The sequence below is a fragment of the Limanda limanda genome, chromosome 1 (assembly GCF_963576545.1).
Source record: "Limanda limanda chromosome 1, fLimLim1.1, whole genome shotgun sequence".
Lineage (NCBI taxonomy): Eukaryota > Metazoa > Chordata > Actinopteri > Pleuronectiformes > Pleuronectidae > Limanda > Limanda limanda.
This window is the reverse complement of record NC_083636.1, coordinates 7570676-7592760: the sequence shown is the minus strand read 5'-3', so window position 1 is coordinate 7592760 and position 22085 is coordinate 7570676. Positions and strand designations below refer to the sequence as shown.

Genomic DNA, 22085 nt, shown 5'->3' with positions numbered 1-22085 from the left:
TTGAGTCGGTTTACACCCGGTCATAAGTTTTCAACTTGTATGTGGAGAGTATTTCGATCTCTTTTAGAACATATCTGCAGAAGTCAGATATAAGCCTAAGCCAAAGACGGATTTACGTTTTCAACATAGACACAACTCGTTATTACCTATCGAATTTACAAATCGAAATTCTGCAATATCAATTGATTGGAGTGCCGATTATTCATAAAAGATATATTTGAAATTGACAATGATAATGAGCGTATTACACTGTAACATAGATATTTGAAACAATTTTTGACTGAGTGTGCTTAAATTCCATTTATTGTAGTCGGTCTCAACAGTACCTGCATTTTTTCACCCATTCATTCAAACCATTAATCTGACCAAGGAATAGATGGGTTTGACCCTACTTTAAACTAACTTTTGTTGCAAGGAGGCAAAAAAAGTGTAAAAAATGTCAGAGAAATAAGAAATCTTTTCACGTACCTAAAGAGCTACTTTTGACAAACATCCGTCTCCAACTTGTCTGATAAGAGCACAGCGTGGCTTTAAAAACATCTGGAACATCCGGATTCAAACTAGATTTAGGCCTGCTGCTGATTTATGACCCTCTTAGCTCCCAAAACGTCAGCTGGCGTCACTAAATGAAGCCTCCACTTGACTTCTTGTACTTTTGCTTATCTCATATCTGGATCTGCTTAAACCTCAGATGACATTTTGTATCTTCCGTGCTCAGTAAGCCATTGTGGTGATGCTCTAAATTGGAGCTGACAGTTAGATTACAGCATGTGGTTTGATGCATTTAACCCTTGATGGAGAGAAGTTGGGGTTAGACTCCTCTTTTCTTCTTGACACTTTTTACTGACCTTCACTGTTTCGCTACAAAGCCTTTGGTTCATTGGCACTTTGCTGTGTGGTTTAACACTTAACCAGATTATTTCTACCTCAGCAAAACGTTTGTAGAACTAAAACTCCAGTCTGCTGCAACATGAATGACTCAGCGTCAGTGGGGAAGTCGGCCAGTTACAACAACACTCTGGATATGCATTGACCTCGAGCTGCTTGTACAAATGTCAATGTCGCAACGAGCTATGAGCTGCAGCTGCATTGAAATGCCCACAAATGAGATGCAGAACACAGCCAGATGCTTTAATACCATGGTCAATAATGGATGTGCACAATCTTCATAATACTCGGGCATCGTGAAATCTGAAAGGAAGCTGAGGAGACATGAAGCATCGCTAATGAGCTCCCTGGCTGCTTTATGCGGCGAATCCTCAGCCAGAGCAGATGTTAAGTCATTTCTTGGAAGGAGCTAGAAGTTTTGTACGATATATCTCTATCTGGCTCTGCTACACACATTCTGGACACTGTTTCCCACAGTTTACAAAAGGCCTGTAATCGTAATTACTGTAAACTCAACCCATGGCTGTGAAAGACACGGCGGAGAACGATGGAAACCTGACGGCGCGGCGCCTCAGCCCCGACAAGTGATCAGAAATCTGTACACCAGAGGCGAGGTCACACTGTAAACACAGACCTGCAGCAACAGTCACTCCATTCCAGCTTTGGCATATATCGTTGACCTTGCTAATTGATAGCACAGTTGGTGTTGACTAGTCTGTGAGCGGGAGAGGATGAGTGTCATCTGAGGAAGAGCATTAGCGTTTGGTTTGCTTTCCTATTGCGTCTTGGACCGTGTTGAAATGATAAGAGCTGAAAGTTTGGACACCTTCCTGGTAATGCCTCTCTCTGACCCTCATACTGGTGTCATACCAGTGTAGCAGATGCAATACACAGTCATAATGGTTATAGTAGAGTACCGGTAATATTCTGTAATAAAAAGATGCACATAAAATCATGCAGTAGTATGCAGGCCGAAGCTGTTCAGTGATATGACGGGACACTGCTGAAAGCGTTTAAACATGGATTTCATACATCTAGTTGTCATGACATGGGACCGGAGGGTGTTTGTATTTTTTGTCTTTGCTTTGGAAATCCTAGTGAGCGTTTTTTTTTTCCGTCCATAGATCCGGTTTGTAGACATAGTTCAGTTCTTTAAAGTTTCTCCCTTGTGTCCTCTGTGGTCCCTGACGTTGTCCAGTCGAGCTGTTCCTTCCTGTGAATTGTAATGTGTGTGCGTCTGATCCTGTGAAGACTGTCCGTCCCCGCTGCTCAAACACACTCATGACGGGCAATCAAACACAGTCACGCTGAGCAGGGGGGTGGGGGAGGGGGGGGGGGAGTTTTTCTTTGTCACAGTCCTTCTTGCCTCACCCACTGAGTACACGGCTCCCTCTCCAGGTAGAGGCAGAGCAGGGGGGGAGGCTCACTGCTCCACCTGAAGGCTGTCAGTTTTGTTGCCGGATGCTTTGAAGCTGCTCACCTCTTCGAATACCAACTCTACACACGTGCAGGTGAAAGAATCAAGGTGAAATTAGAGATGGTAGGAGATAGAAATATTCAATTTTAATTGCAAAAGTATTACCATGCACTTTTGTTCTTAAAAATGCAGGGTACTTTTAATGTGAATACCAAGATATGTCTGGTGCAAAATTTATTCAGTGCTACTGTAATTGTGCTTACTCAGCTTGGTATATGAGACTATCAGAGAAACTCAAAGTTAAGATGCAAAACTACCCACCATGACTCACATCCCCTCTGGGGCATTAAACAAACCATGAGACTCCCTGCTGAACTGGATCATAATCATATTTGTGATGTTGCAAAGGACATTGCTGAATATTTTAAAGCCCATATTGCACTGGTGGTAAAGTCAGCATTCCAAGCTTAAACTCAACATTGCAAAATCTCTAAGGTGAAGCACTCCGCAGTTTCAAGTTCATTTCAGGTCGTTGGCGTCAAGCTTGTGCAACTTCTTCATTTCAAAATCTAACCACAAATGTTTGTGAAAGGACGTGGCATTAAATGAAAAGACATGGAGAAGTATAAACAACAGCTGCACATTTGAGAAGAACATGAATATGATCCAATCACATCATGGTTTTAATTTTGTCTTCAAGGACTACGTTGGAAATAAATTATTTTCTTTTCCAATCAAAGGTTAATTTTTAACCATCTACTCCAGATAAAGATAACTGCCTCAGGTAAAGGTCCAGAGCATAATAATATCTACTTAGTTTAGATAAGATTCAGTTGAAATATTACATGTATCAGTGTCTGTGTGTAGACAACAACTGACTGTTAAGTAGAAAGCTATAATATTTTAACAATATTGTCAGTTTTATAAACAAGCTTTTTTGGGGGTCTTTGCTCAGAAATTAAATACATAAAAAAGGGCTTTTTAAAATGTTTGCATCTTAAAAACAAAGTGCTTGATTTTAAAAAAATCTTTAAATGTTAGAGATGCAAAATTGTTACAGGTCTGGGTCGAGATTTCTGCTTATTGGTAACCTATGATCTGTTTTGTAACTTCCAGCTCAAAATGTTACCTTTCCATTCTTCTAGAGTTCGGTCTTTGCTCTCCAGCGTTTGATCGTAAAGCGGCGCCTCCGGCTCGTCGTCTGGATCGTGGTACTGGGAGAAGTACGGGTGTGACAGAGCCTCACTGGCCGAGATCCTCCCGTCACAGTCCAGAACCAGCATACGCTTCATAAGATCGACAGCTAACAGAGAGACAGACACAGGGCAGACTGGTGACAGGGGGCTGAGGATACATCCAAACCTGTGCAACTAAACTCCTTATGTATAACATGGAGTGAGCAACTTGAGCTTTCATAGCCTCTGTAATAAGCCTTGCAATTAGATTTAAGAGCTGGATAATCCAATCGGTGGAGCAGCACCCACCTAGTGGATTTGCTCCTCTAAAGATCTTTTCCAGGTCCTGCTGGGGCATGAAGGGCAGAGACTGGATGTACTTCTGCGCCTGCAAATAGAGACCAGACAGTGACAATGTGCATCATCTGATGTCAGCGATCAATCAGCCCAACACTCACACATATTGACTATTTAACCAACAGCCATGTCAGAGGAGTGACCAGCTAATCTGAGCAGGCTGTTCTCATCTGTGGAGGCGTTTACAGTCTTTGTTTAATGCTTCTTCTTCACGCTCTTGTGTTACCAGTGTTCCCAGTCACCCTTCGTTTCATTCTGTCCTCCCTTACGTGTTCAGAGCAGATCTTCTTCAACAGGTCAGGTGTCGGAGTCCCGACCACCTCCATGATTCGCTTCAGCTGGTCAATATCTAAGAGAAGGGGTGGGGGGTCAAGGGTCATCATGATTTTGTAAGAAGTCATCGAGCTACGAGATCTGGCTCATCGTGGTATTTTATCCATATAAGTCAACCAGTCATTTTCAAACGGCTCAAGAACCAAAACACACGAAGCTTAGATAATTCAGCCCTCTGTGACCGGCTCTATTCATCCCCCGGTTCTCTCCGTTGATGCACCTCCCCTTCTGGGATTGTGATGCAAATCCAAAAGAGATCTGCATCCACGAAGCCTTTAAAGATGTTATGGAAGGTTGAGGCTACACCGTGCCGATAAAGGATACAGTCAGTGCCAGGAAAAAGGACTTTTCCCTTCAGGAGCTCTCCCATGATGCATCCCACTGACCAAATATCAACTGGAACAGAAACACCAGAGGTATAATCATTCCGCTGGTCAATTTTTTTTGTCTTTAAATATGAAAGAGACTGGGCTTGATGGCATCTTACCGTTCTGATTGTAGTGCATCCAGTTCAGCATGATCTCCGGCGCTCGATACCAGCGAGTCGCTACGTATCCTGTCATCTCGTCATCTGTCTGCCTGGCCAATCCAAAATCCAGAATCTGTAGAACAGGTGTATATTGTTTAGGGGACGGGGATCGCACCGTGGGGGTGAGTGATAGGTTCGTTCATTTCAACTGAAGGGCAGTCCTACCCGCAGCTCGCAGTCCTCATTTACTGCCACATTACTTGGCTTGAGGTCCTGAAAACAAACAAAGGAGGAGCAAAGCATGATTAGAATAAAGATGTAGTCTAACCAGTGTGTAGCTGAAAGATTCATGTACAGAGGAAGCTGCACGTTAGAAGGCTAGAAGAGATGTCTTCTTTATTTTAAAAATCAGGTAAACGCTGCAACAGACTAGATGGAATGACAGGAAGAGCAAAGAGGGAGGCACTCACTCTGTGGATCAATCCTGCTGAATGGATGTACTGTTCGACAGGCAGGCGGGTGGGGCAGGAGGACAGGGGGGGAAAAGAGGACATAAGGGGAGACAGGCATCAATGGTCCAGTTCACCATATTAGCGCCTGCCTAAGGGAAGACTAGTTTTGTCCCTGTCCCAGGAGGACGGAGGAGCCAGTCTGCTCCGCTAGACCGATACTTATTTACAAAGAATAACATGATGCATATTCCATTTTAGAGTCTGGTTTCTAAATTCTAACAGACAGCTTGCTGACAGTCTGCATTCACACCAAGCATGGGACACTACAGTGATTTCTGGGATAATGTTGCAATATTACGAGATTAACCAAGATTTAAATTGACAAGAGAAACCTAGAGAAAAGAGTAGAGTAGAGTTTTCACATTCACCTCAAGTTCATTTTACGAAAGCGAAACATTTACCTAAACACTGACAACTTAATTATATGAAAAAAAAACTGTAATACCAATATGCAGTCAGTTTTAATCAAGTGCAAGTTTAAATTGAGTTCAAATGAACATGTCTGGTTCATTATGGTGATGTTTATGAAAAGAATATCTGATAGGGCTGTCCAGGTAAATTAGACCAAAACAACTGGTAACCCCCTTCAGTGTACCATCTGCATACTAACTGGATACTATGTAACATTTAGTATGACATACAGCACATGTATCAGGAAGCAGTCGATTACCTTCAGGCCGCGGAGGAGCTGATAAATTAAGAACTGCACGTGCTCGTCTGACAGCCGCTGAAATTTAACGATGTTATTGAGGTCGGCGCCCATCAGATTAGTCACCAGGTAGCTGGGAGAAGGAGAGAGTGTGAGTATATGGGGAGGGGGTGGGGGTGTTCAGTTAGAGGAGAGAACATGTGCATTGCCATGGCAACTGTCAGACATCTCCACCCTCCTACAATTCCCCAGGACTCGCCTCCATCACCATATCACCGTGCCCTTTAACAACAAAGTCACTGCATTTCTGCTGGAAAGTGGACAGTTGTGTAGCTTCTAGTAAACAGCAGGTGATGAATAAGACCTACAGCTCATTGAAGTCTTCTAATGTCGCAGCAGGTGAGAAGACGTCCAGCAGCCCGATTACCTGCAGAGACACAGGCAGAGACAGAGACAAACACAGCGGATCAATAGCAGAGTGGAACCACGCAGAGAACTGAGTCTCTCTGTCTCATTCGGGGTATTTTTATAAGCAGCACTAACATTCTCGTGTTTCATGTGCTTGAGCAGCCTGAGTTCCCGGTACGAGCGGCGGCTGTGGATCAGAGACTGAAACGGCCGGGACAGTTTCTTCACCGCAACCTTCTGCCTTAAGACCACGTCATAGGCCGAACTGAAGAGAGGGAGAGAGCAGAGAGAAACTTGTCTGAGTGTACATCAACACACATGAATTATTACTGACTGTATCCACTGACATTATGGTGGTAGCTTGACAACTAACTGGTAACTTTCCAAAGGTGAGGTTATTCTTTTTTTTATGAAAACCATATCACTTGTGTTCCAGAACAGGTGACACTTTGATGTATTTAATGTAACGTAAGTGACTTTTTAGGTTTGTCCCATGTCCCATCCACTAACAGGGAGAAGGCAGGGTTTAAATTAAATTAAGAGTTTTTTTAGTCTGAGAATGTTGGTACTTTAGAAGAGAGATAATTGGTTGCTGGCTCCAACTACCAATTTACTTGTTTATCTTCTCTTCTCTATCAAACTCTCACCAAGAAAGGGAGTAACCACATCTCCCCAAACCAAGAATCAACCTAGTGCTTCAATATCAGATGGTGATAAATGATTGAGAGAGGAGAGAGGGACAAAGAAAGAGCTGCAGAGAGAGAGAGAGAGAGAGAGAGTGAAAGAGGATGTGGTGGAACGAGAGTCGTGAGAATGTCTGATATTGTTGAAGGGCCCCAGTTCATTTCATCTGCCTCTTTTTGAAATGTAAATCCCACGCTGCTGATGCCGCTGCCTTTGTGGTGCTGGCGTCTTTTCAGCCCTTACATGCAGAAGCACTAATAATACTACAGCCATCAGAGAGTGGAGCAGACAAACAGGAAGGAAACATGTGTGAGTCTTGAGAAACATCGTGGAGAACAGCAGGAAGCAAGAAGTGAAACACTGAAGTGGACTTTGAAATCAGAGTAAGAGTGAAAACCTTTAGAACCTTGTCACTGTGTGGTTTAAACCACTATTATTAGGATATAATGCTATTGCTTTTTGTCACCATAAAGGAAAATCCCCTCTTGCTTACATTTGTAATTCTTATGAATGCGTGCTGTTCATTGGAGGAATTTCTCAGTAATGGGGCGAAACCACAATCTGACCTGTGAGACCTCTCTGCAGATAAATCTGAAGCAGAAGACTGGACCTGAAGTGTGCAGCTGTCGGTGCCATCCAGCCAAATGGCTCCCGTTTGCTTCCAGGGCATGAGAGCTGTAGTAAAGATGACTGTGTCGTTTCATGGTGACCTGCACTGCTCACATGCTCGAGTAAACTACACTTCAGCAGCACTTGAGTGCAACCATGTGGCTCTGAAATCCCTCGGCCTCCAGTCCGGATGTCCCTGCAGGGCTTCGGCCAGGACAGCAGCCAGCTTCCTCTGTGGCTGACATCAAACAGGCCTCACACATACCTTCCTCCCTGCCGTCCTCCATACATGGGTCTGGCTGCTCTCAGCACACACAGCTCAGCCGAGGCATTGATTTCTTTTGTCTCTGTATTTTCTTACATTCTCACTCTAATCTAATGATCACAGTTTATCCCCATATGACAACAGCTTTTATGTAGATTTTCTGACCTTGATAGTTATTTACATACAGGAGCATATTTGTAATTTTTAACAAAATGACAAGCACCAGCTCATTAACCTGGAAGCCCAAATCTGTATTGAAAAACGCCAATAAGTCTTTTGTATACGATTTGAGCTGCAACCAGTGACCACAATTTCACCCAGTATAGCGCATATACCTCTGCAAAGGTCCAACAGTCCCCTGAAATTGAAACAAGCCTTATAAGGGGTTCTTTCCTGACCTGTACTACATCCTTCCAACAACTTTTGTCGCCTAGTTTTTGTGCAATCTTTCTCAAGTCAATACGATTGCTACACAAAATGACTGACAGTTTAAGCCCTTTTTATAGCCCACGTGCATTTGTTTCTGTTGAGCTGCGCTGCAGTCAAATGCTCGTCCATTCATCCAATCACCTCCAGCAACAAATCAGAGGCCCAATCTCATTTAATGGCCAATTTATCAATTTCCAATCAACAATCTGACAAGCAGCGACATAACACGTTTGACAGGAGAAAAACTAAGCAGATATTCCCAATTTGACAAATCCATTTCTGTATAAGTGAGCAGCTGTTATACATGCAGACACGAGGTGAAAGCAGCTTAGTGCATATCCTTCACTGATGTTCAGTCGCGACTGGAACCAAAAGTGGCCCAGTTTCGGTCTGAGGGAACACAAGCAGAAAAGGGAATATTCAATGGGTTTTAGGGGACAAGGAATCTGGATTAGTCAAGAGAACTGACCGGGTTCTGTCTGCCAAACGTTTTGTCTTGTGACTTATCAAAATTCCAGAGGCACTGTCTGCTAAATTATTGAGCAGGCTTTGTATTTATGATCTCTTGTGTCTGTGGATTGCAGTTCTGAATTCCTTCCATCGTCGCTCCTTAATTTCCGCTCTTACACCTACTGTCCCGTCCTCTTTCTGAACTCTGTGTCTATATCTTTGGGCTCCCCCTCTCCCACGGGTGAGGCGGGTATAAGTTCTCCAGCTCTAGCTATAATGGCTCATAGGAGCCGGCCGGATCCTTGACCCCAGGCTTGCAGTCTCAAGAGGGTTCACTGAGAGAACAAGTAGCTATTTGAGATAAAAGATGAAAGGTGGTTTGCTGCCTATACGACATGAACCCCCATCATGAAAACACACTCATACAGATGTCATACTCTGCACCCCCATCCCCCCAGCCATCTACTAACCAAGTCTCGTCATGAGAAAGTCAGAGACAATGGCTTGAGATCAACATTCACAATGCAGGGCAGTGCTGGGTGTTGTGTGGAGGAATGCCTTTTGTCTGTGAGTATAATTTAAAAAAAAAGAGATCTAGGAACTATAGGACTTTCACTAGTGCCAGCACACATCATTATGGGATGTTTATGGATTTGATGCCCTGAGAAATACTATAGAATCTTTGTCTGCTGTTTCATATTCCTCTCATTAGTCCAAACAAACCAAGCCAGTGGAATTATTTTTGATTTATTGATAAATTGTTATTGAATCATATATAAATGATCGGCCTCTCAGGTTTCAGAGACATTGTATTTTCCTAAAATCCCTTCCTGGAACATTGTAGAAGAATAGTCTTAAAACTAAGGAGGTCTGTATTTTGCTTCATGATTTCATGAACTTACATTCCCTGGTGTAAATAGTTATACCGTGTTAACTTTGGACGTTCTTACCAATCATAAACATGTGGATGACAGAAAGAGAGATGAGGTACAACCCTGAGCCTAAATACTGTGTGTTGCAACTGAGACTTCATTACAAACAGAGAAGCCGCCCTCAGCTTAAACCAGTGAACAATCACTACAGATAAGAGTAATGGATAATTGGTTGATTGCAAGTAATGACTGTTAATGCCATGTAGCTCCTTTCTCTTGGCAAAGACAAGCTTCACGTAACAATGAATAGATGCTTTGAAAATACTACTGTTCTCCGTGTGCTGTCCCATCAGCTGAGAGCAAAGTCGTGAGCCAGCTCTTTTCATTTTTCGATCCCTGTGCTATTCTGAGCAGAGCTCGTTAAAGCTGCAATATAAGCTTGATGTTTATATACACAAAATACTCGTGTGGGAGCCTCAGTCATCGAGTGGAGCTCCGGCAGAGAAGCACATCTCATCTCCTGCTAATTCAGAGAGCATCTTAATCGACATCTGGACGAGAAGTCAGCAGATTAAACAGTCCTTGAGTGGTGGAGATGAACAGGCCGGAACATGAGCTCCATACCATTGTTTCTGACGAGCATGTAAAGTGTGTGATCTGACACAATGCTTGATGATATCTCAGGTATAAGAGAGACACAAACCCTGTCTGAGAAAGTGAGGATGAGATGCAGTAAATTCAGACGAGTAGCTCGAATTAAAAGTGGACTATTCCTTTCTTACACAGTCAGAGCATGACAGCTCACGGGTGAGGATGTGCTTGAGACTTTCTCACCTAACTGGTTTGGTCAGGACTTTCTGACTTTCAACACCTGAAGGTTCTTGTCTTTGTTACATTGTTTTCATTTGATCTGGTTAGTATGAGTTTCACACTGTAATTTAGGGTGTGGATTCAATAATTTTGCACGATATGTCATCATCACCTACGTGGGCTATTTATACTTGACATTGATTGGTTTGTAATTGGGTGTGTGTCTAAAGGCAGTTTGTCAGTTAGGTGGGTAATTGATTTTCTGTTTGAATGGAATATAGCAATGCTAACAGTATAATGAACGTCCTCGTTGTTCAGATGTCGTCTCAGCCATCCAGTGAAATGTCTAAAGGCGCAGGCCCGACTAAATGTGACAGGCCCAAAAAACAGCTCTGAAATGTACACAAATACAGTGTTAAAAAAAACAAGTTTTTTTTAAAATCCAGAATGATAAAGATCACATTAATCTCTATTCAAACTGAAGAATTACTACCCATCCAATTGACAACACACCGCCATCAGACACACACCAGACTACTAACATATAAATGTCAGGTACAGGTAAACGCAGCCCACGTAGGAGATGATGACAGAAGTCTTTAGTTTGCTCCCTTCATTGCAAGGTGAAACCAAGAGAAACCAGATCCAATGTAAACAACGTAACAAAGACATGAACCTTGGTCAGGACTTTCAGGAGGTGCGAAAAGGCCTGGAGGCTGGGTTTAAAGTGCAGGAGATTAGATCAGCTTTAAAAAGGTGTCATTTCAGCAGATGGCCCATCATCACTGCAGAGAAGTTTATTTTATATAAGCTGTGTTCTTATAAGTCTAATAACTTCTGGAGGTGCAAGGTTACATGGAGCAGCTTCAACATCTTATTTGTGATTATTCCTCTGGGATCAGTCACATGAAAACACTAAACAGTCTTCAATTCATTCCCTCAGCCTGCATAATAACTTAACTATTACTGACTCCTGGAGGTGCTTGCCATTGCCATGGCAACCGGATTCCACCATCTCACATCTACTGGTCCAGCATTTTGCATGTTGTTAGGTGGAACAAATAAAGATCCAGACTGGGACGCGTTGCGAGGAGCTATGATGATGATGTATTCGCCTATGTACTGCAGACTTGCATTATGATCTCTACTGAGAGCAGCTGTGCCTGGATGGGTTTTCCCTCTCCAGATTGGCATGCATCTGTAGAGTCCCAGTAGACACAGCCCCTGCAGAGCCACTGGTTATTTTGACATGGGTGTAGAGTCAAGAGTGTGTGTGGGGGGGTGTATTTGGGAAATTCCAGTACTTACACTGTCTCAGTCTATAATCCCCCTATGACAGATGTATGAGCAGCAGACTGAGCTGTGGCTGAGCTTCTGTTATGTCTGACATAATAGCATGCATACAGAAATTGTATTATTCATCTGCATGCATATTAAAACATGGAAATGATAGAATAAATACTATCGTTTCATGATTCTCATCAATTATTGACACCATAACTGCAGAGCCAGTGTGTTAATAGCTTGATAATACACCAGTTATAACAACACTGACAACAATAAAGCCATGATCAGCTCCCACAGGCAGCCGGATCATCCTGACATGTCCGTGCTGATGCATCATCGGCAGTTTTCAGTAAATGTTGCAGCCTCGCCCCTGCGCGCGCGCACACACACACACACACACACACACACACACACACACACACACACAACACACACACACACACACACACACACACACACACACACACACACACACACACACACACACACACACACACGCACACTCACTCACCACACGGATCCATAGGCTCCGGAGCCTACCGGCGTCAGGTTCTGGAATCGCTCCGGAACCTCCCACACGGTCTTGTTGAGCTCCTGCCGGTAAAAGCCCGGTCTGGCGGACATGTCTCCGGGCCGTCTGCAGGGGAGCAGGGGGAGAGCGAAAAGAAACGGAAGATGAGACCGGAGGAGGAGGCTCGGGCCGCCGTCTGTTCACACATGCGAGCTGCTGCTGCTGCTGCTCACACCGACCAGCCACTCACAGCCTGCCTCTCTCTCTCTCTCTCTCCCTCTCGCTCGCTCGCTCTCCCTCTCTATCACTTCCCCCCCACCTCTCCCTCTCTCTATCACTATCCCCCATCTTTCTCCCTACACTGTCAAAAATAACAATCATTATTAATAATATAAAAAAATATAATGTAACATAATATAAAAGAATATACGATATATCATATATATATATATATATATATACATATATATATGATGTAATCTGATATCACACAACATAACATAACTTAAAAAAAAATAAAACAAACCATAACATAATATGATGTAATATAATATACAGTTGGTGATGTGTAAAAGTGAGCTAGTCGTACACAAACTAACTCCTTCAGGTTAAATTAAAGGAGCACCAAGTAACTTGTTGCTGGTCAACAGCGCCCTCTGCTGTCACAAGTGATACAATGAGCATTCACATGTACATTTAACTTTTTGCCGACTTTATTACTTTGTCACTGTTAAATACACATCAAACCCCGATTCGAATTCTTAAGTATTTCATGTCGTATAATGTGCTCGTCAGCCCCAGTGTGTCCAAACCTCATTGTTTATCTGATCGTCCTTGAGTAATGAGTAGACAGTTGTTTTCAGTTGGGGATTAAATAGTCTTCCCTCATCCACTGGTCCAATCCAGAGGCAGCAACCACTTCAAATGAACCAATCACAGGTGTCGGACTATTCACCAAATCACCCGCAGAGGGGGGGAGAGAGTAATGATTCAACACTTTGGAGACAGGGACAGGAAACCTTACATTAAAATAGCTGACTCATTACAATAATTTATTCAGTGTGACCTTCCATGGGTTATAAATAAAGTGGATGTTTAAAAAACAAGGTTAAAGTTAGTGTACTTAGATTCTGTATCTGTATATAAACTTAATTCAACGGCGTTTTTTCATAGAATCAAAGTCAGGATGGCCGAGCGGTCTAAGGCGCTGCGTTCAGGTCGCAGTCTCCTCTGGAGGCGTGGGTTCGAATCCCACTTCTGACATGACTTTTTCATCGATCATCATGTTTTCAGTGGAATGTTAATGTAAAGGGAAAGAATAGGCAGGCGCCTATGGAGGGTTTTGGTTTCAGCTGGTGTCAACATGGATCTGTTCTTCTGACACATGTATTGGAGAGATACTTCGGTCTTAACCCACGCAATTATTTGTTCTTTCTGCTTATGGAGCCTAAAAGTATCTATGCAGGGGAGAAGCAGATAATATGACAGCTGCAGGTCCTCTGAGCTCAAACGTCAGTGGGTCTGAATTCTTAAGAAGTACAACTTCAAGATTATAACCTGTACAACTTGAAAGAATCGCCCCTCTTCCCATAGCATCACACCAGAGTTTGTTATTTCATTTGGAAAATAATAACACTAATTAATGATCATATTTGTATATTAGTAAGTTCAAAGTAGTATAATGACTGTCTTAGGAAACTCCTGAAGAAACCCAGGAATACAAGAGCCAGTGAGTTGTTCTGTCACATGGGTCTAACCACCTTCATGGCCTTGCTGAGGAACCTTACTTTTAAGTTTATGAGTCAGCTCAATTTTATAATTGATCTGATGACAGACCCTGGCCGCAGCTCTGTCAAATACACATCTAAGATCTGGGAACACTGGCATGAGCCTTTTTTAGCCCTTCTTTCCATGTATATTTCTATGTAATGCATTGTTTGTATGTATTGTTGTTTTTTTTACCATGTGGGCCTTGAGCCTGTAATAAAGTTGATTTATATATATATGTATTATGCCTCGTGCCCCATTCAGTCGTTAAGAATGAACTCACGACGAATGCAAGACTCCCAATCCTAAGACACAACACATTCGATGAGTTCTGATGTTATAGACGAGCTACAGGAGGACAACAGCCACCATGGACATATGTGACTGACATTGTGATATGTCGTTGTCATGATGCTGTCCGATGTGGGATTCGAACCCACGCCTCCAGAGGAGACTGCGACCTCATAGCAGCCGGCGGATCGTCCGTGGAAATGTTGAAAACGTTGGCGAATTTCGAGGAGAAGACGAATCACGTTCGCGCCTTCAACATTCAGCCAATAGCAGCGGTGGATTCTTCCCCTCTCGCCAACATTGCAAACATTTGACCAATCACAACACAGGAATGTTTGAGCAGCGAAAGTGAGTATAGGGGGCGTGTATCAAACAGCGAATACGTGCGGCTGGCCGACGGCGGCCGCACGAGGCCAATCGCATCGGCTGGTAGTGAAATCAAGGCGGATTTTTTCGGTCAAGATTGTCCGTGTTGTAGTCTGATCGGAACCAAGTCCAACAGTCGATTGAAGGTTAAATTACAGGTCGAGTAGTTATTAGAGAATATCCTGTCCAGTTTGAGTAATCTATTTCTTTCACAGTTCCTGGAAATTGCTCATTAGTACCAACTTCCTCCAAACTTCATGGGGAGGATGTAGTGTGGGTCAGACAAGAACCAAATAAGATTTTGGTGCCGATCCACGGACAAATCAAGGAATTTTTTTGTTCCACATTCTTTAACATTGTGCATTTTTCTACATTTTCATTGATTTCTCAGAGAATAAATCATGGATCTTGGCGAAAAAACCCGACATTTAAATGGACCCGCTATTTATGAGAACATGTAATTTGGTGCAGATCCAAATAATACATGGATTGCTGAAAATTTAATAGGATTTCATATAGGGACCGTTTGGCCTGGACCTCATGGACACATGAATTGCCTACATCCAGCAGACCTGTCTCCAACTTATTTGTAAGTGCACTTAAGGGTTTAGGTCTTTACATGTTATTGTAGTTTCCCAATTCTCCTCTCAGCCGTAATTTTTTCTATACATGGTATTTCCAGATGCTGTTTCTGCCCTAGGTTGGTTATCAGTAACAACACTCCCAAATCAACCAAGATGGGAGGATAGTCCAAATATTATTTTTTGCTCTGTGCTTTTGGTCATTCCTGTCTTCCACAACCAACTGACGCTTAAATCAGGACATTTGTGACTGTGTCACTAACATTCTGTGGTCCAACTTTACATTTACAATAACAATAGTTAAAATAAACATTTAAAGTTTCAGTGTGTAGAATTTAGTGACGTTAAAGTTTCATGTTGCAGCTGAAAACCCCTCACCTCACCCTTCCCTTCCAAAGATGAAAGAGAATCTGTGGCAGCCTTCAGTTGTAATAAAAACTCAAACAGTGTTTAGATTGTCCAGTTTCAGCTACTGTAAAAAACATGGAAGCCTCCTAGAAAGGATCCACTCCGGATGCAACTTTAAAATATTTAAATACATTCTAGGGTAAAGAAAACAACAATTTGTATAATTTGGATGAAACACACTAGTGAAAAATTCACACAGCCTCTACTGGTCCCAGCACATCCACCCCAGCTCCTTACACTCTGTCCTCTAGAACTGCAGTTTATGTACCAGCGGGCAGGGATGATGTGAAGTACATTTTAACCATCTGTACTTTTGTATATTTATTTTTTGGTACTTTTACATGAATACATATATCAGAAAATATCTGTATTTCATACTTCATGGCAGTTTTATAATATATCGAATAATGTGTTCACTTGAAAGCAAGTACTTACTCAAATACATGGTACTTTTACATTACAAACTTTTTTGTGCTCAAGTTAAACATTTGAGTTCCTCTTCCATCACTGCATGGAGAGGATAGAGTCGGTATCAGTTGACGTTACTGATATGAGTTGATGAACAGAATGTCCCTGGATTCCAGCACATGGACACACTGAGTTCTTTACTGTAACTTTACTATTGGATGGGAAAAAAATCTAAATTTCAATATTTGAAATCTTAATTGTAGTTGTTGTGTGTTTTAACTAATTTATTCAAAAGTTTCTTTCTTTTATTCTTTGTTCCATGTACAATCACTACTGATGCAACGGCCGTTTTTGTGAAGCAGAAAACAACAATAATAACACTAGTGATGATTATAATGACAATGAAGACAACAATGAGGTCTCGTGTTATTTACACGTTAATTAACTTGACACTTGAATAAAAGACTCCACTCTGAAAGTGAGATACACAGAAGGTATGTCCTGTCCTATTTTTCTCTTTTTCTTCTCTATCCCTCCTTCCTCCTTGTCCCACTTTGATGTATGAATGTTCCTCTTTCTCTTTTGCACAAACGCATTTTTTTTCCTGTTAAAGGTTTAATAAGAATGTTGGATTTGAGGACCAATCACATTCGTTGGTCCAACATTAGTGACCAATCACCGTGGCGATTTCCAACTTTTGACCAATCACGGTACCAATTGTAAGAACTCTTTTCGTAATTTCCTGTTAAAGATGTAGTTCCGGTTATGGGAAACCTGTCCGTTTTGTAAGACATATCGTTTCTCACAGTCAGGATGGCCGAGCGGTCTAAGGCGCTGCGTTCAGGTCGCAGTCTCCTCTGGAGGCGTGGGTTCGAATCCCACTTCTGACATAACTTTTCTTTTTTCATGTATTTACTGTTTCCATGTCTGTTGTGTTGTTACATTAAAGCTCAGTGAGAGAGATTCTTACCAAGGTTTTAACATTTTACACGAGCTTATACTGACAACATCCACTGGAGGGCAGCAAAGACCAGGGAACATATGAAAGTCTACTTTCTGTGACTGCTCCCTGAAGGCTCTATTTATCTCTCTATCTCTCTATCTCTCTATCTCTCTATCTCTCTGTCTCTCTGTCTCTCTGTCTCTATGTCTGTCTGTCTGTCTGTCTGTCTGTATGTATGTCTATTTGTCTGTCTGGCTGTGTTTTGGACCAAGATAACGCTGATTCACTTTCCAACACAAGGTGGCAGCAGGGACGCTGGCTGCCAGCCGCCTACGATCCGAGCGAAGTAGAAGAAGAAGAAGAATATCAACAAACATGGCCGACAGGACGGGCAGCTATGGTACAAAAAAGGGCCATCGGGCGATCTGGGGTCAGGAGACCGAGCACAGCTTGATAGAAATATGGCAGGAGCACCAGTGTCTGTTCGACGTGTCCAGTTCTCAGTATCACAACCGAGTGGAGAAGGAGAAGGCGTGGAGGGAGATTGCTAAATGTCTCCAGCAGCCAGGTACGGTCTTCATGTTGCTTTGGGATGAACATGAGCTACTCAAACCTTGCTGCTGTCACAGCTGCACTGGGATGTATACTGTACATCAGGTTAGATAATTGTGAGTCAATCTTTTCATTAAAAAACACAAACCGATTAATAGGTTATTAAAATAGTTGGAGATGGATTTAGTAGTTGATAATTCATCAATCATTGTTGCAGCCCTTACTTTTTTGTATTCTAAAGAGCAGTGTACAACAGTAGTAGTATACAAATAGTGTTTACACAGTAGTAGTAGTAGTATACAATAGTAATATTAGTTTACTAAATAGAAGTATACAGTACTAAAAGTAGTATACTAAATTGTAAAATACAATAGTAGTAGTAATATGCAATAGTCGTAGTAGTAGAAGTATACTAAATATAGTAGTGTAATAGTAGTGGTATACGAAATAGCAGTATACAATAATAGTAGTTGTAGTATACAGTAATAATACGCATACAAAATAGTTTTTACACAGTAGTAGTAGTAGTACACAAAATAGTAGTACCAGTAGGATTCTAAATAGTAGTATACAATAGTAGTTGTAGTAGTATACTAAATAGTCCCATACAAAAGCAGTATACTAAAGATAGATTAAAATACCCAAACCAAATTCTGGAATGCAAAGCTAATGATGATACATTTGCTTTCTTTTTTTCTGTAAATATTTGCCTTGTAGTTCAGGAGGTGAAGACCAGGGCCACGTCGCTCCGCACCCAGTACTCCAGGCTCATAAAGCCAAAGCCCAACGGGGGCGAGATCAAACCTCTGACCCCGAGGCAACAGTGGCTCATCAGGGCGATGGACTTCATCAAACCATATATTGTGCATCGTCCATGTGAGACCGCTGTAAGTTACACAGACTGAAAGCATGTTACTCAGTGTACAATGTGCACAAAATACAATGAAATACACACTGTACATGAGGGCTATTTGAACTAATTTTCCTGAGGTGGGAAACGTCATTACACCGTTGATGGTAAAGTTGAGAATAGTTGCACATGATTTAGTGTCTCTATCCCCCTGTGATGTTGCCTGAACCCTTTCTGCGTCCCCTCCTCCAGGTTGAAGTGTCGCTCTGTGAGCTGGACGACTCTGAGGAGCAGGAGGATCATTCAGACTCATTTGAATCAGCACTCCTGTCGAGACCTGAGACTCCAGAAACCCTGATGCCCCGGGTGCTACGCTCCGCCTCCTCCTGCGAGTTGTCGGACGAAGGGGCTTCCCCGACGAGGGAACCTGCCCAATCGGCTTCAAGGGGAGTCAAGCGCAAGGCAAGAACAGAGGACATCGAGCTGCAGAAGCTTTTGGTTTTAAAACAAATGGCGGCGAAAGTTGAAGCCGATCACGCAGATGGGTTTACAACTTTTGGTAACCAGGTGGCATCCGAACTCCGCCTGATCAAAGACCCAGCAAATCTCACAAGACTGAAAAGGCGAATCGTCAACATGATATACGACACCCAGGACTCTGAAAGGCAGCAGCCGCCAGCGGCACACAAATACAAACAGAACACCACGCCTACGCCACTGGTTCAGTCCAAGTCCTAGTGTTTTCAACCACCTTATAACTGTGTTATATTCTTTACTTTAATACTTTATATTAATGCTCAAGTGTTTTATTTTCTATTTGAGTCTATACATCATGTTTGCTCTTTGTGTCACTTTTATTACTCCATTTACTTTGACAATATATACAATTACAAGAATATTCTTTCTACTTGACCTTTATACAAAGTACACACCATTTATTTTAATTCCACAGCTTTATTTGATTAACACAATGGCTGTGTTCAAATTGTGCAAAATGTGCATACACACAACAAAAAGGCCAACATGTTGCAGAGAGTTACTCGGTGGTTTAGGCTAAACGTGTCCCTCCTGCCAGGGGACGAAGCCAGCAGGGGACACAAAGTAGTCACTCAGAAGGTTTCTTTGCTGCTCTGCTGTAACCGTGGGGTCACACGGCTGTCTGCTCTCCACCGGCTGTAAATTCCCTGTGCCGTGATTTCTCCAGGCGCCATCGACAATCACGTGATCGGTGGTCTGCCAGTCAGCGAAGCCAGGAGGTGCGTAGGCCTCAGATCTGCGCTCGCACAGGAAATTGTGGATGCAAAGGGAGGCCAGGGTTATTTTCACCACCTTCTCTGGCTCCAGGCAGATTGTGGACCTGAGGACCCTCAGCCTGTTCACCAGAATCCCAAAGGCGTTTTCTGCCACCCTCCGTGCCCTCGTCAGCCGGATATTCAGGACCCGGTGAGAGTGGTCCACCTGCTGTGCAGGGTACGTCTTCATGAGGTAATTCCGTAGAGGGTACGTGTCATCACCGACGAACATGTACGGCATCAGCACGTGTGAGTTGGGCAAAGGGTCAGGTCGAGGAAAGTTGAGCAGGCCCCGGTCCATCTCTCTACGGAGATCCGAGTCTTCGAACAGTCCAGTGTCTCTCTCTGCTCTGCGTAGCCACTCTTGCATAGATAAATTTGTAGTCCGCGTCCACAGCCGCCATCAACACCAGCGACAAGTTGCCCTTGTAGTTGTGGTAAAGGCTGCTATTTCTTCCTGGAGGTTGAATGTGGATATGTTTGCATTCCAGCGCCCCAAGGCAATGTGGAAAGTGCCATTTCGAATCAAAGTCCTGGGCTACTGTCCGCCATTCTGCCGCTGTTGATGGTGTCTAGTAATGGAAGGAAAGAACAGTTGCATTATTGATAGTCATAAAATGAAATTGTATTGTGGATTCTACATTTGTTATTGTTGAAACAGCCTTTCTACTTATCATGATGCAAACTCTGGAGATCCACTGATGTTTTCGAAATGGAAATCAGGGATTATTGTTTTCATTTTTGATATATGAACCTAAAAACTAGGGCTAATAACACTTGGTGTGTAGATGTAAGACTTTTAAAGTAAGATTTCAAGTCCACTGTTGCATTGTGGGAAATCTGGACAGTCCATTTAGCCAGAGGTGCTTACCTTCAGGAAGTCTTTCTTCATGACCCGGTGCAGAGCAGCACAGGTCTCCATGATGATCTGTGAAATCGTGCTGGTTCCAATCCTGTACTGCAACCGCAGAGACTTGAAGGTTTCTCCTACGTTAGAAAATAAATAATTAAACAGAGCTCAGAAACAGACACTGAACAGCAACAGAGTGTAACAGTGACCGTCCTCTTTTAGAACGGCTTCTGTTGAACGAACGCATTGTTGCCACCATAATAATCAAGGTGGAGGAAAACATTTCCATGGTAAAAACAAGCTGCACCAATCACAGCCGTCAATATTACACCCGAGGATTGTGGGCTTATATCATACAGACTTGTGGCTTCTACAGGAGCAGATAACAATGTTTCACGGTCTCCTGCCTTGCGCTAAGTCCACATTGGATAGTTGCATATTGTGGCTGATAATCAAAATCTATATTCAGATAATTATTGGGATTTTTACTTCCAGATCTACTATTGGTGACAATCTGCGACCAAATCTTTGCCACCCAGAGGATGGGGGGGGGGGGGAAGAAGCCGTCCCACACATCATATCTCTGTCAGCAGCATCACATCATTCGTCCTCAAGCAGAAGATGAAATAGATCTAAATCACATTTTCATTTTATTTATTTACTTGTGAGTTGTCTCAGCTGTGATTTTTGTTTGTTTGTGCACATTTATGTATATCTATATTTTTGCATTAAAAATGTGAACACGTGACACCCTTTGTGCTTCCGTCAACAAAACCACGTGGCCTGATTACCATAAGTAAACAAAACAGCTGCAACAATAACACAGAGTGCACGTGACTCCTCACCTGTCACCAAGAAGCGCAGCGTCAGGGAGAGTCGCTCTCTGGGGGTGATGGCCAGTCTCATCTTGGTGTTCTGTTTGGTTATGAGAGGTTCGACCATCGCCAGCAACAGATCGAACTCCTCTGCGGTCATGCGCAGCAGCTTCCTGAAGCCAGTCTGCTCCTGGGTCTGTTCGCAGGGGAGACACACCAACCGATCAGGAGAGGGAGAGAGAGAGAGAGAGAGTGTGTGTGTGTGTGTGTGTGTGTGTGATCTTCATTGACCTCCAGCTCCCTCTGCAGAAGAGACAGTCCGGGCTGCACACGTCCGCCGCTCCACTCCTTCACCCAAACTCGTTTCTTCTTCTTCTCGCGTCTTCCTTCCGAGGAGATCATCGCGCAAACGACCAGCAGCGCTTGTTTCTGTCGGACGTCCATGGCGGGAGGGAGGGGCAGCGGTTCAGCAGCGAGCGAGTCGTGTGTCGCGTCATTTCCTGTTTCCCTTCTCGCGCGGTGTCTCGTGACTGAGCGTGGTTTGGAGATCAGTTCTTAATTGAGAGTAGGCTATATTATTTTTTTACATGTTCAGAATATGTAGAATTACTTCACATCATTTAAACACAGATAAGAAAGGAAGATGTAAAATGTGTCAAAGAATATGTGCATACAGAAACAAACATGGCATCATTCAATCAGAAAAATCCCTAGCCCTAACAAGTACAAAGTAGTTGCCGAAGAGGAAGAGAACACAACAGCAACAGAGGGAGAGACTAATTAGAATTATGGTCACTAGAATAATAATGAAAATTAGAGTTTTCATTGAACGTAACG

The 22085-nt window shown here is 42.9% G+C and overlaps 3 protein-coding genes and 2 non-coding genes across 5 annotated transcripts; 3 read left to right on the top strand and 2 right to left on the bottom strand.

Annotated features, from left to right (window-relative positions):
- Positions 1-2311: 2311 nt before the first annotated feature.
- Positions 2312-12238, bottom strand: mapk11 (mitogen-activated protein kinase 11). The gene is made up of 12 exons (XM_061075779.1): positions 12126-12238; positions 6344-6473; positions 6169-6227; positions 5822-5933; positions 5110-5139; positions 4865-4912; positions 4658-4772; positions 4495-4566; positions 4107-4186; positions 3790-3868; positions 3435-3608; positions 2312-2385 (listed from the first exon to the last, which is right to left on the bottom strand). Exons 1-12 carry the CDS (start codon positions 12236-12238, stop codon positions 2312-2314), a joined length of 1086 nt encoding a protein of 361 aa, XP_060931762.1.
- A 1067-nt stretch (positions 12239-13305) lies between these two features.
- trnal-cag (transfer RNA leucine (anticodon CAG)) lies at positions 13306-13388 on the top strand. The gene has a single exon. It is a non-coding gene; the product is annotated as a tRNA-Leu (tRNA).
- Positions 13389-16753: 3365 nt separating this feature from the next.
- Positions 16754-16836, top strand: trnal-cag (transfer RNA leucine (anticodon CAG)). Its single transcript has one exon. It is a non-coding gene; the product is annotated as a tRNA-Leu (tRNA).
- Positions 16837-17264: 428 nt separating this feature from the next.
- wu:fb74b10 (uncharacterized) lies at positions 17265-21129 on the top strand. The gene is made up of 3 exons (XM_061080226.1): positions 17265-17457; positions 18159-18328; positions 18544-21129. The coding sequence occupies exons 1-3, from the start codon at positions 17265-17267 to the stop codon at positions 19027-19029; spliced, it is 849 nt and encodes a 282-aa protein (XP_060936209.1). The 3' UTR covers positions 19030-21129.
- Positions 19889-21704, bottom strand: LOC133002517 (uncharacterized). The gene is made up of 4 exons (XM_061072362.1): positions 21540-21704; positions 21279-21444; positions 20455-20570; positions 19889-20155 (listed from the first exon to the last, which is right to left on the bottom strand). Exons 1-4 carry the CDS (start codon positions 21690-21692, stop codon positions 19889-19891), a joined length of 702 nt encoding a protein of 233 aa, XP_060928345.1. The 5' UTR covers positions 21693-21704.
- Positions 21705-22085: the final 381 nt, after the last annotated feature.

Bases quoted from the DNA above. Each gene is read 5' to 3' on its own strand.
- wu:fb74b10 (XM_061080226.1), top strand. From the start codon at position 17,265: ATGGCCGACAGGACGGGCAGCTATGGTACAAAAAAGGGCCATCGGGCG. The intron at 17,458-18,158 runs GTACGGTCTTCA...TTTGCCTTGTAG, and splicing joins TAAATGTCTCCAGCAGCCAG to TTCAGGAGGTGAAGACCAGG. The intron at 18,329-18,543 runs GTAAGTTACACA...CCCCTCCTCCAG, and splicing joins ATCGTCCATGTGAGACCGCT to GTTGAAGTGTCGCTCTGTGA.
- mapk11 (XM_061075779.1), bottom strand. From the start codon at position 12,238: ATGTCCGCCAGACCGGGCTTTTACCGGCAGGAGCTCAACAAGACCGTG. The intron at 4,187-4,494 runs GTATCCTTTATC...CCCTTCTCTTAG, and splicing joins CCTTTTTCCTGGCACTGACT to ATATTGACCAGCTGAAGCGA. The intron at 3,609-3,789 runs GTGGGTGCTGCT...TCTCTCTGTTAG, and splicing joins TAGAGGAGCAAATCCACTAG to CTGTCGATCTTATGAAGCGT.
- LOC133002517 (XM_061072362.1), bottom strand. From the start codon at position 21,692: ATGGACGTCCGACAGAAACAAGCGCTGCTGGTCGTTTGCGCGATGATC. The intron at 21,445-21,539 runs GTCAATGAAGAT...CCCTGCGAACAG, and splicing joins TTCTGCAGAGGGAGCTGGAG to ACCCAGGAGCAGACTGGCTT. The intron at 20,156-20,454 runs GTAAGCACCTCT...TTCCATTACTAG, and splicing joins TGAAGAAAGACTTCCTGAAG to ACACCATCAACAGCGGCAGA.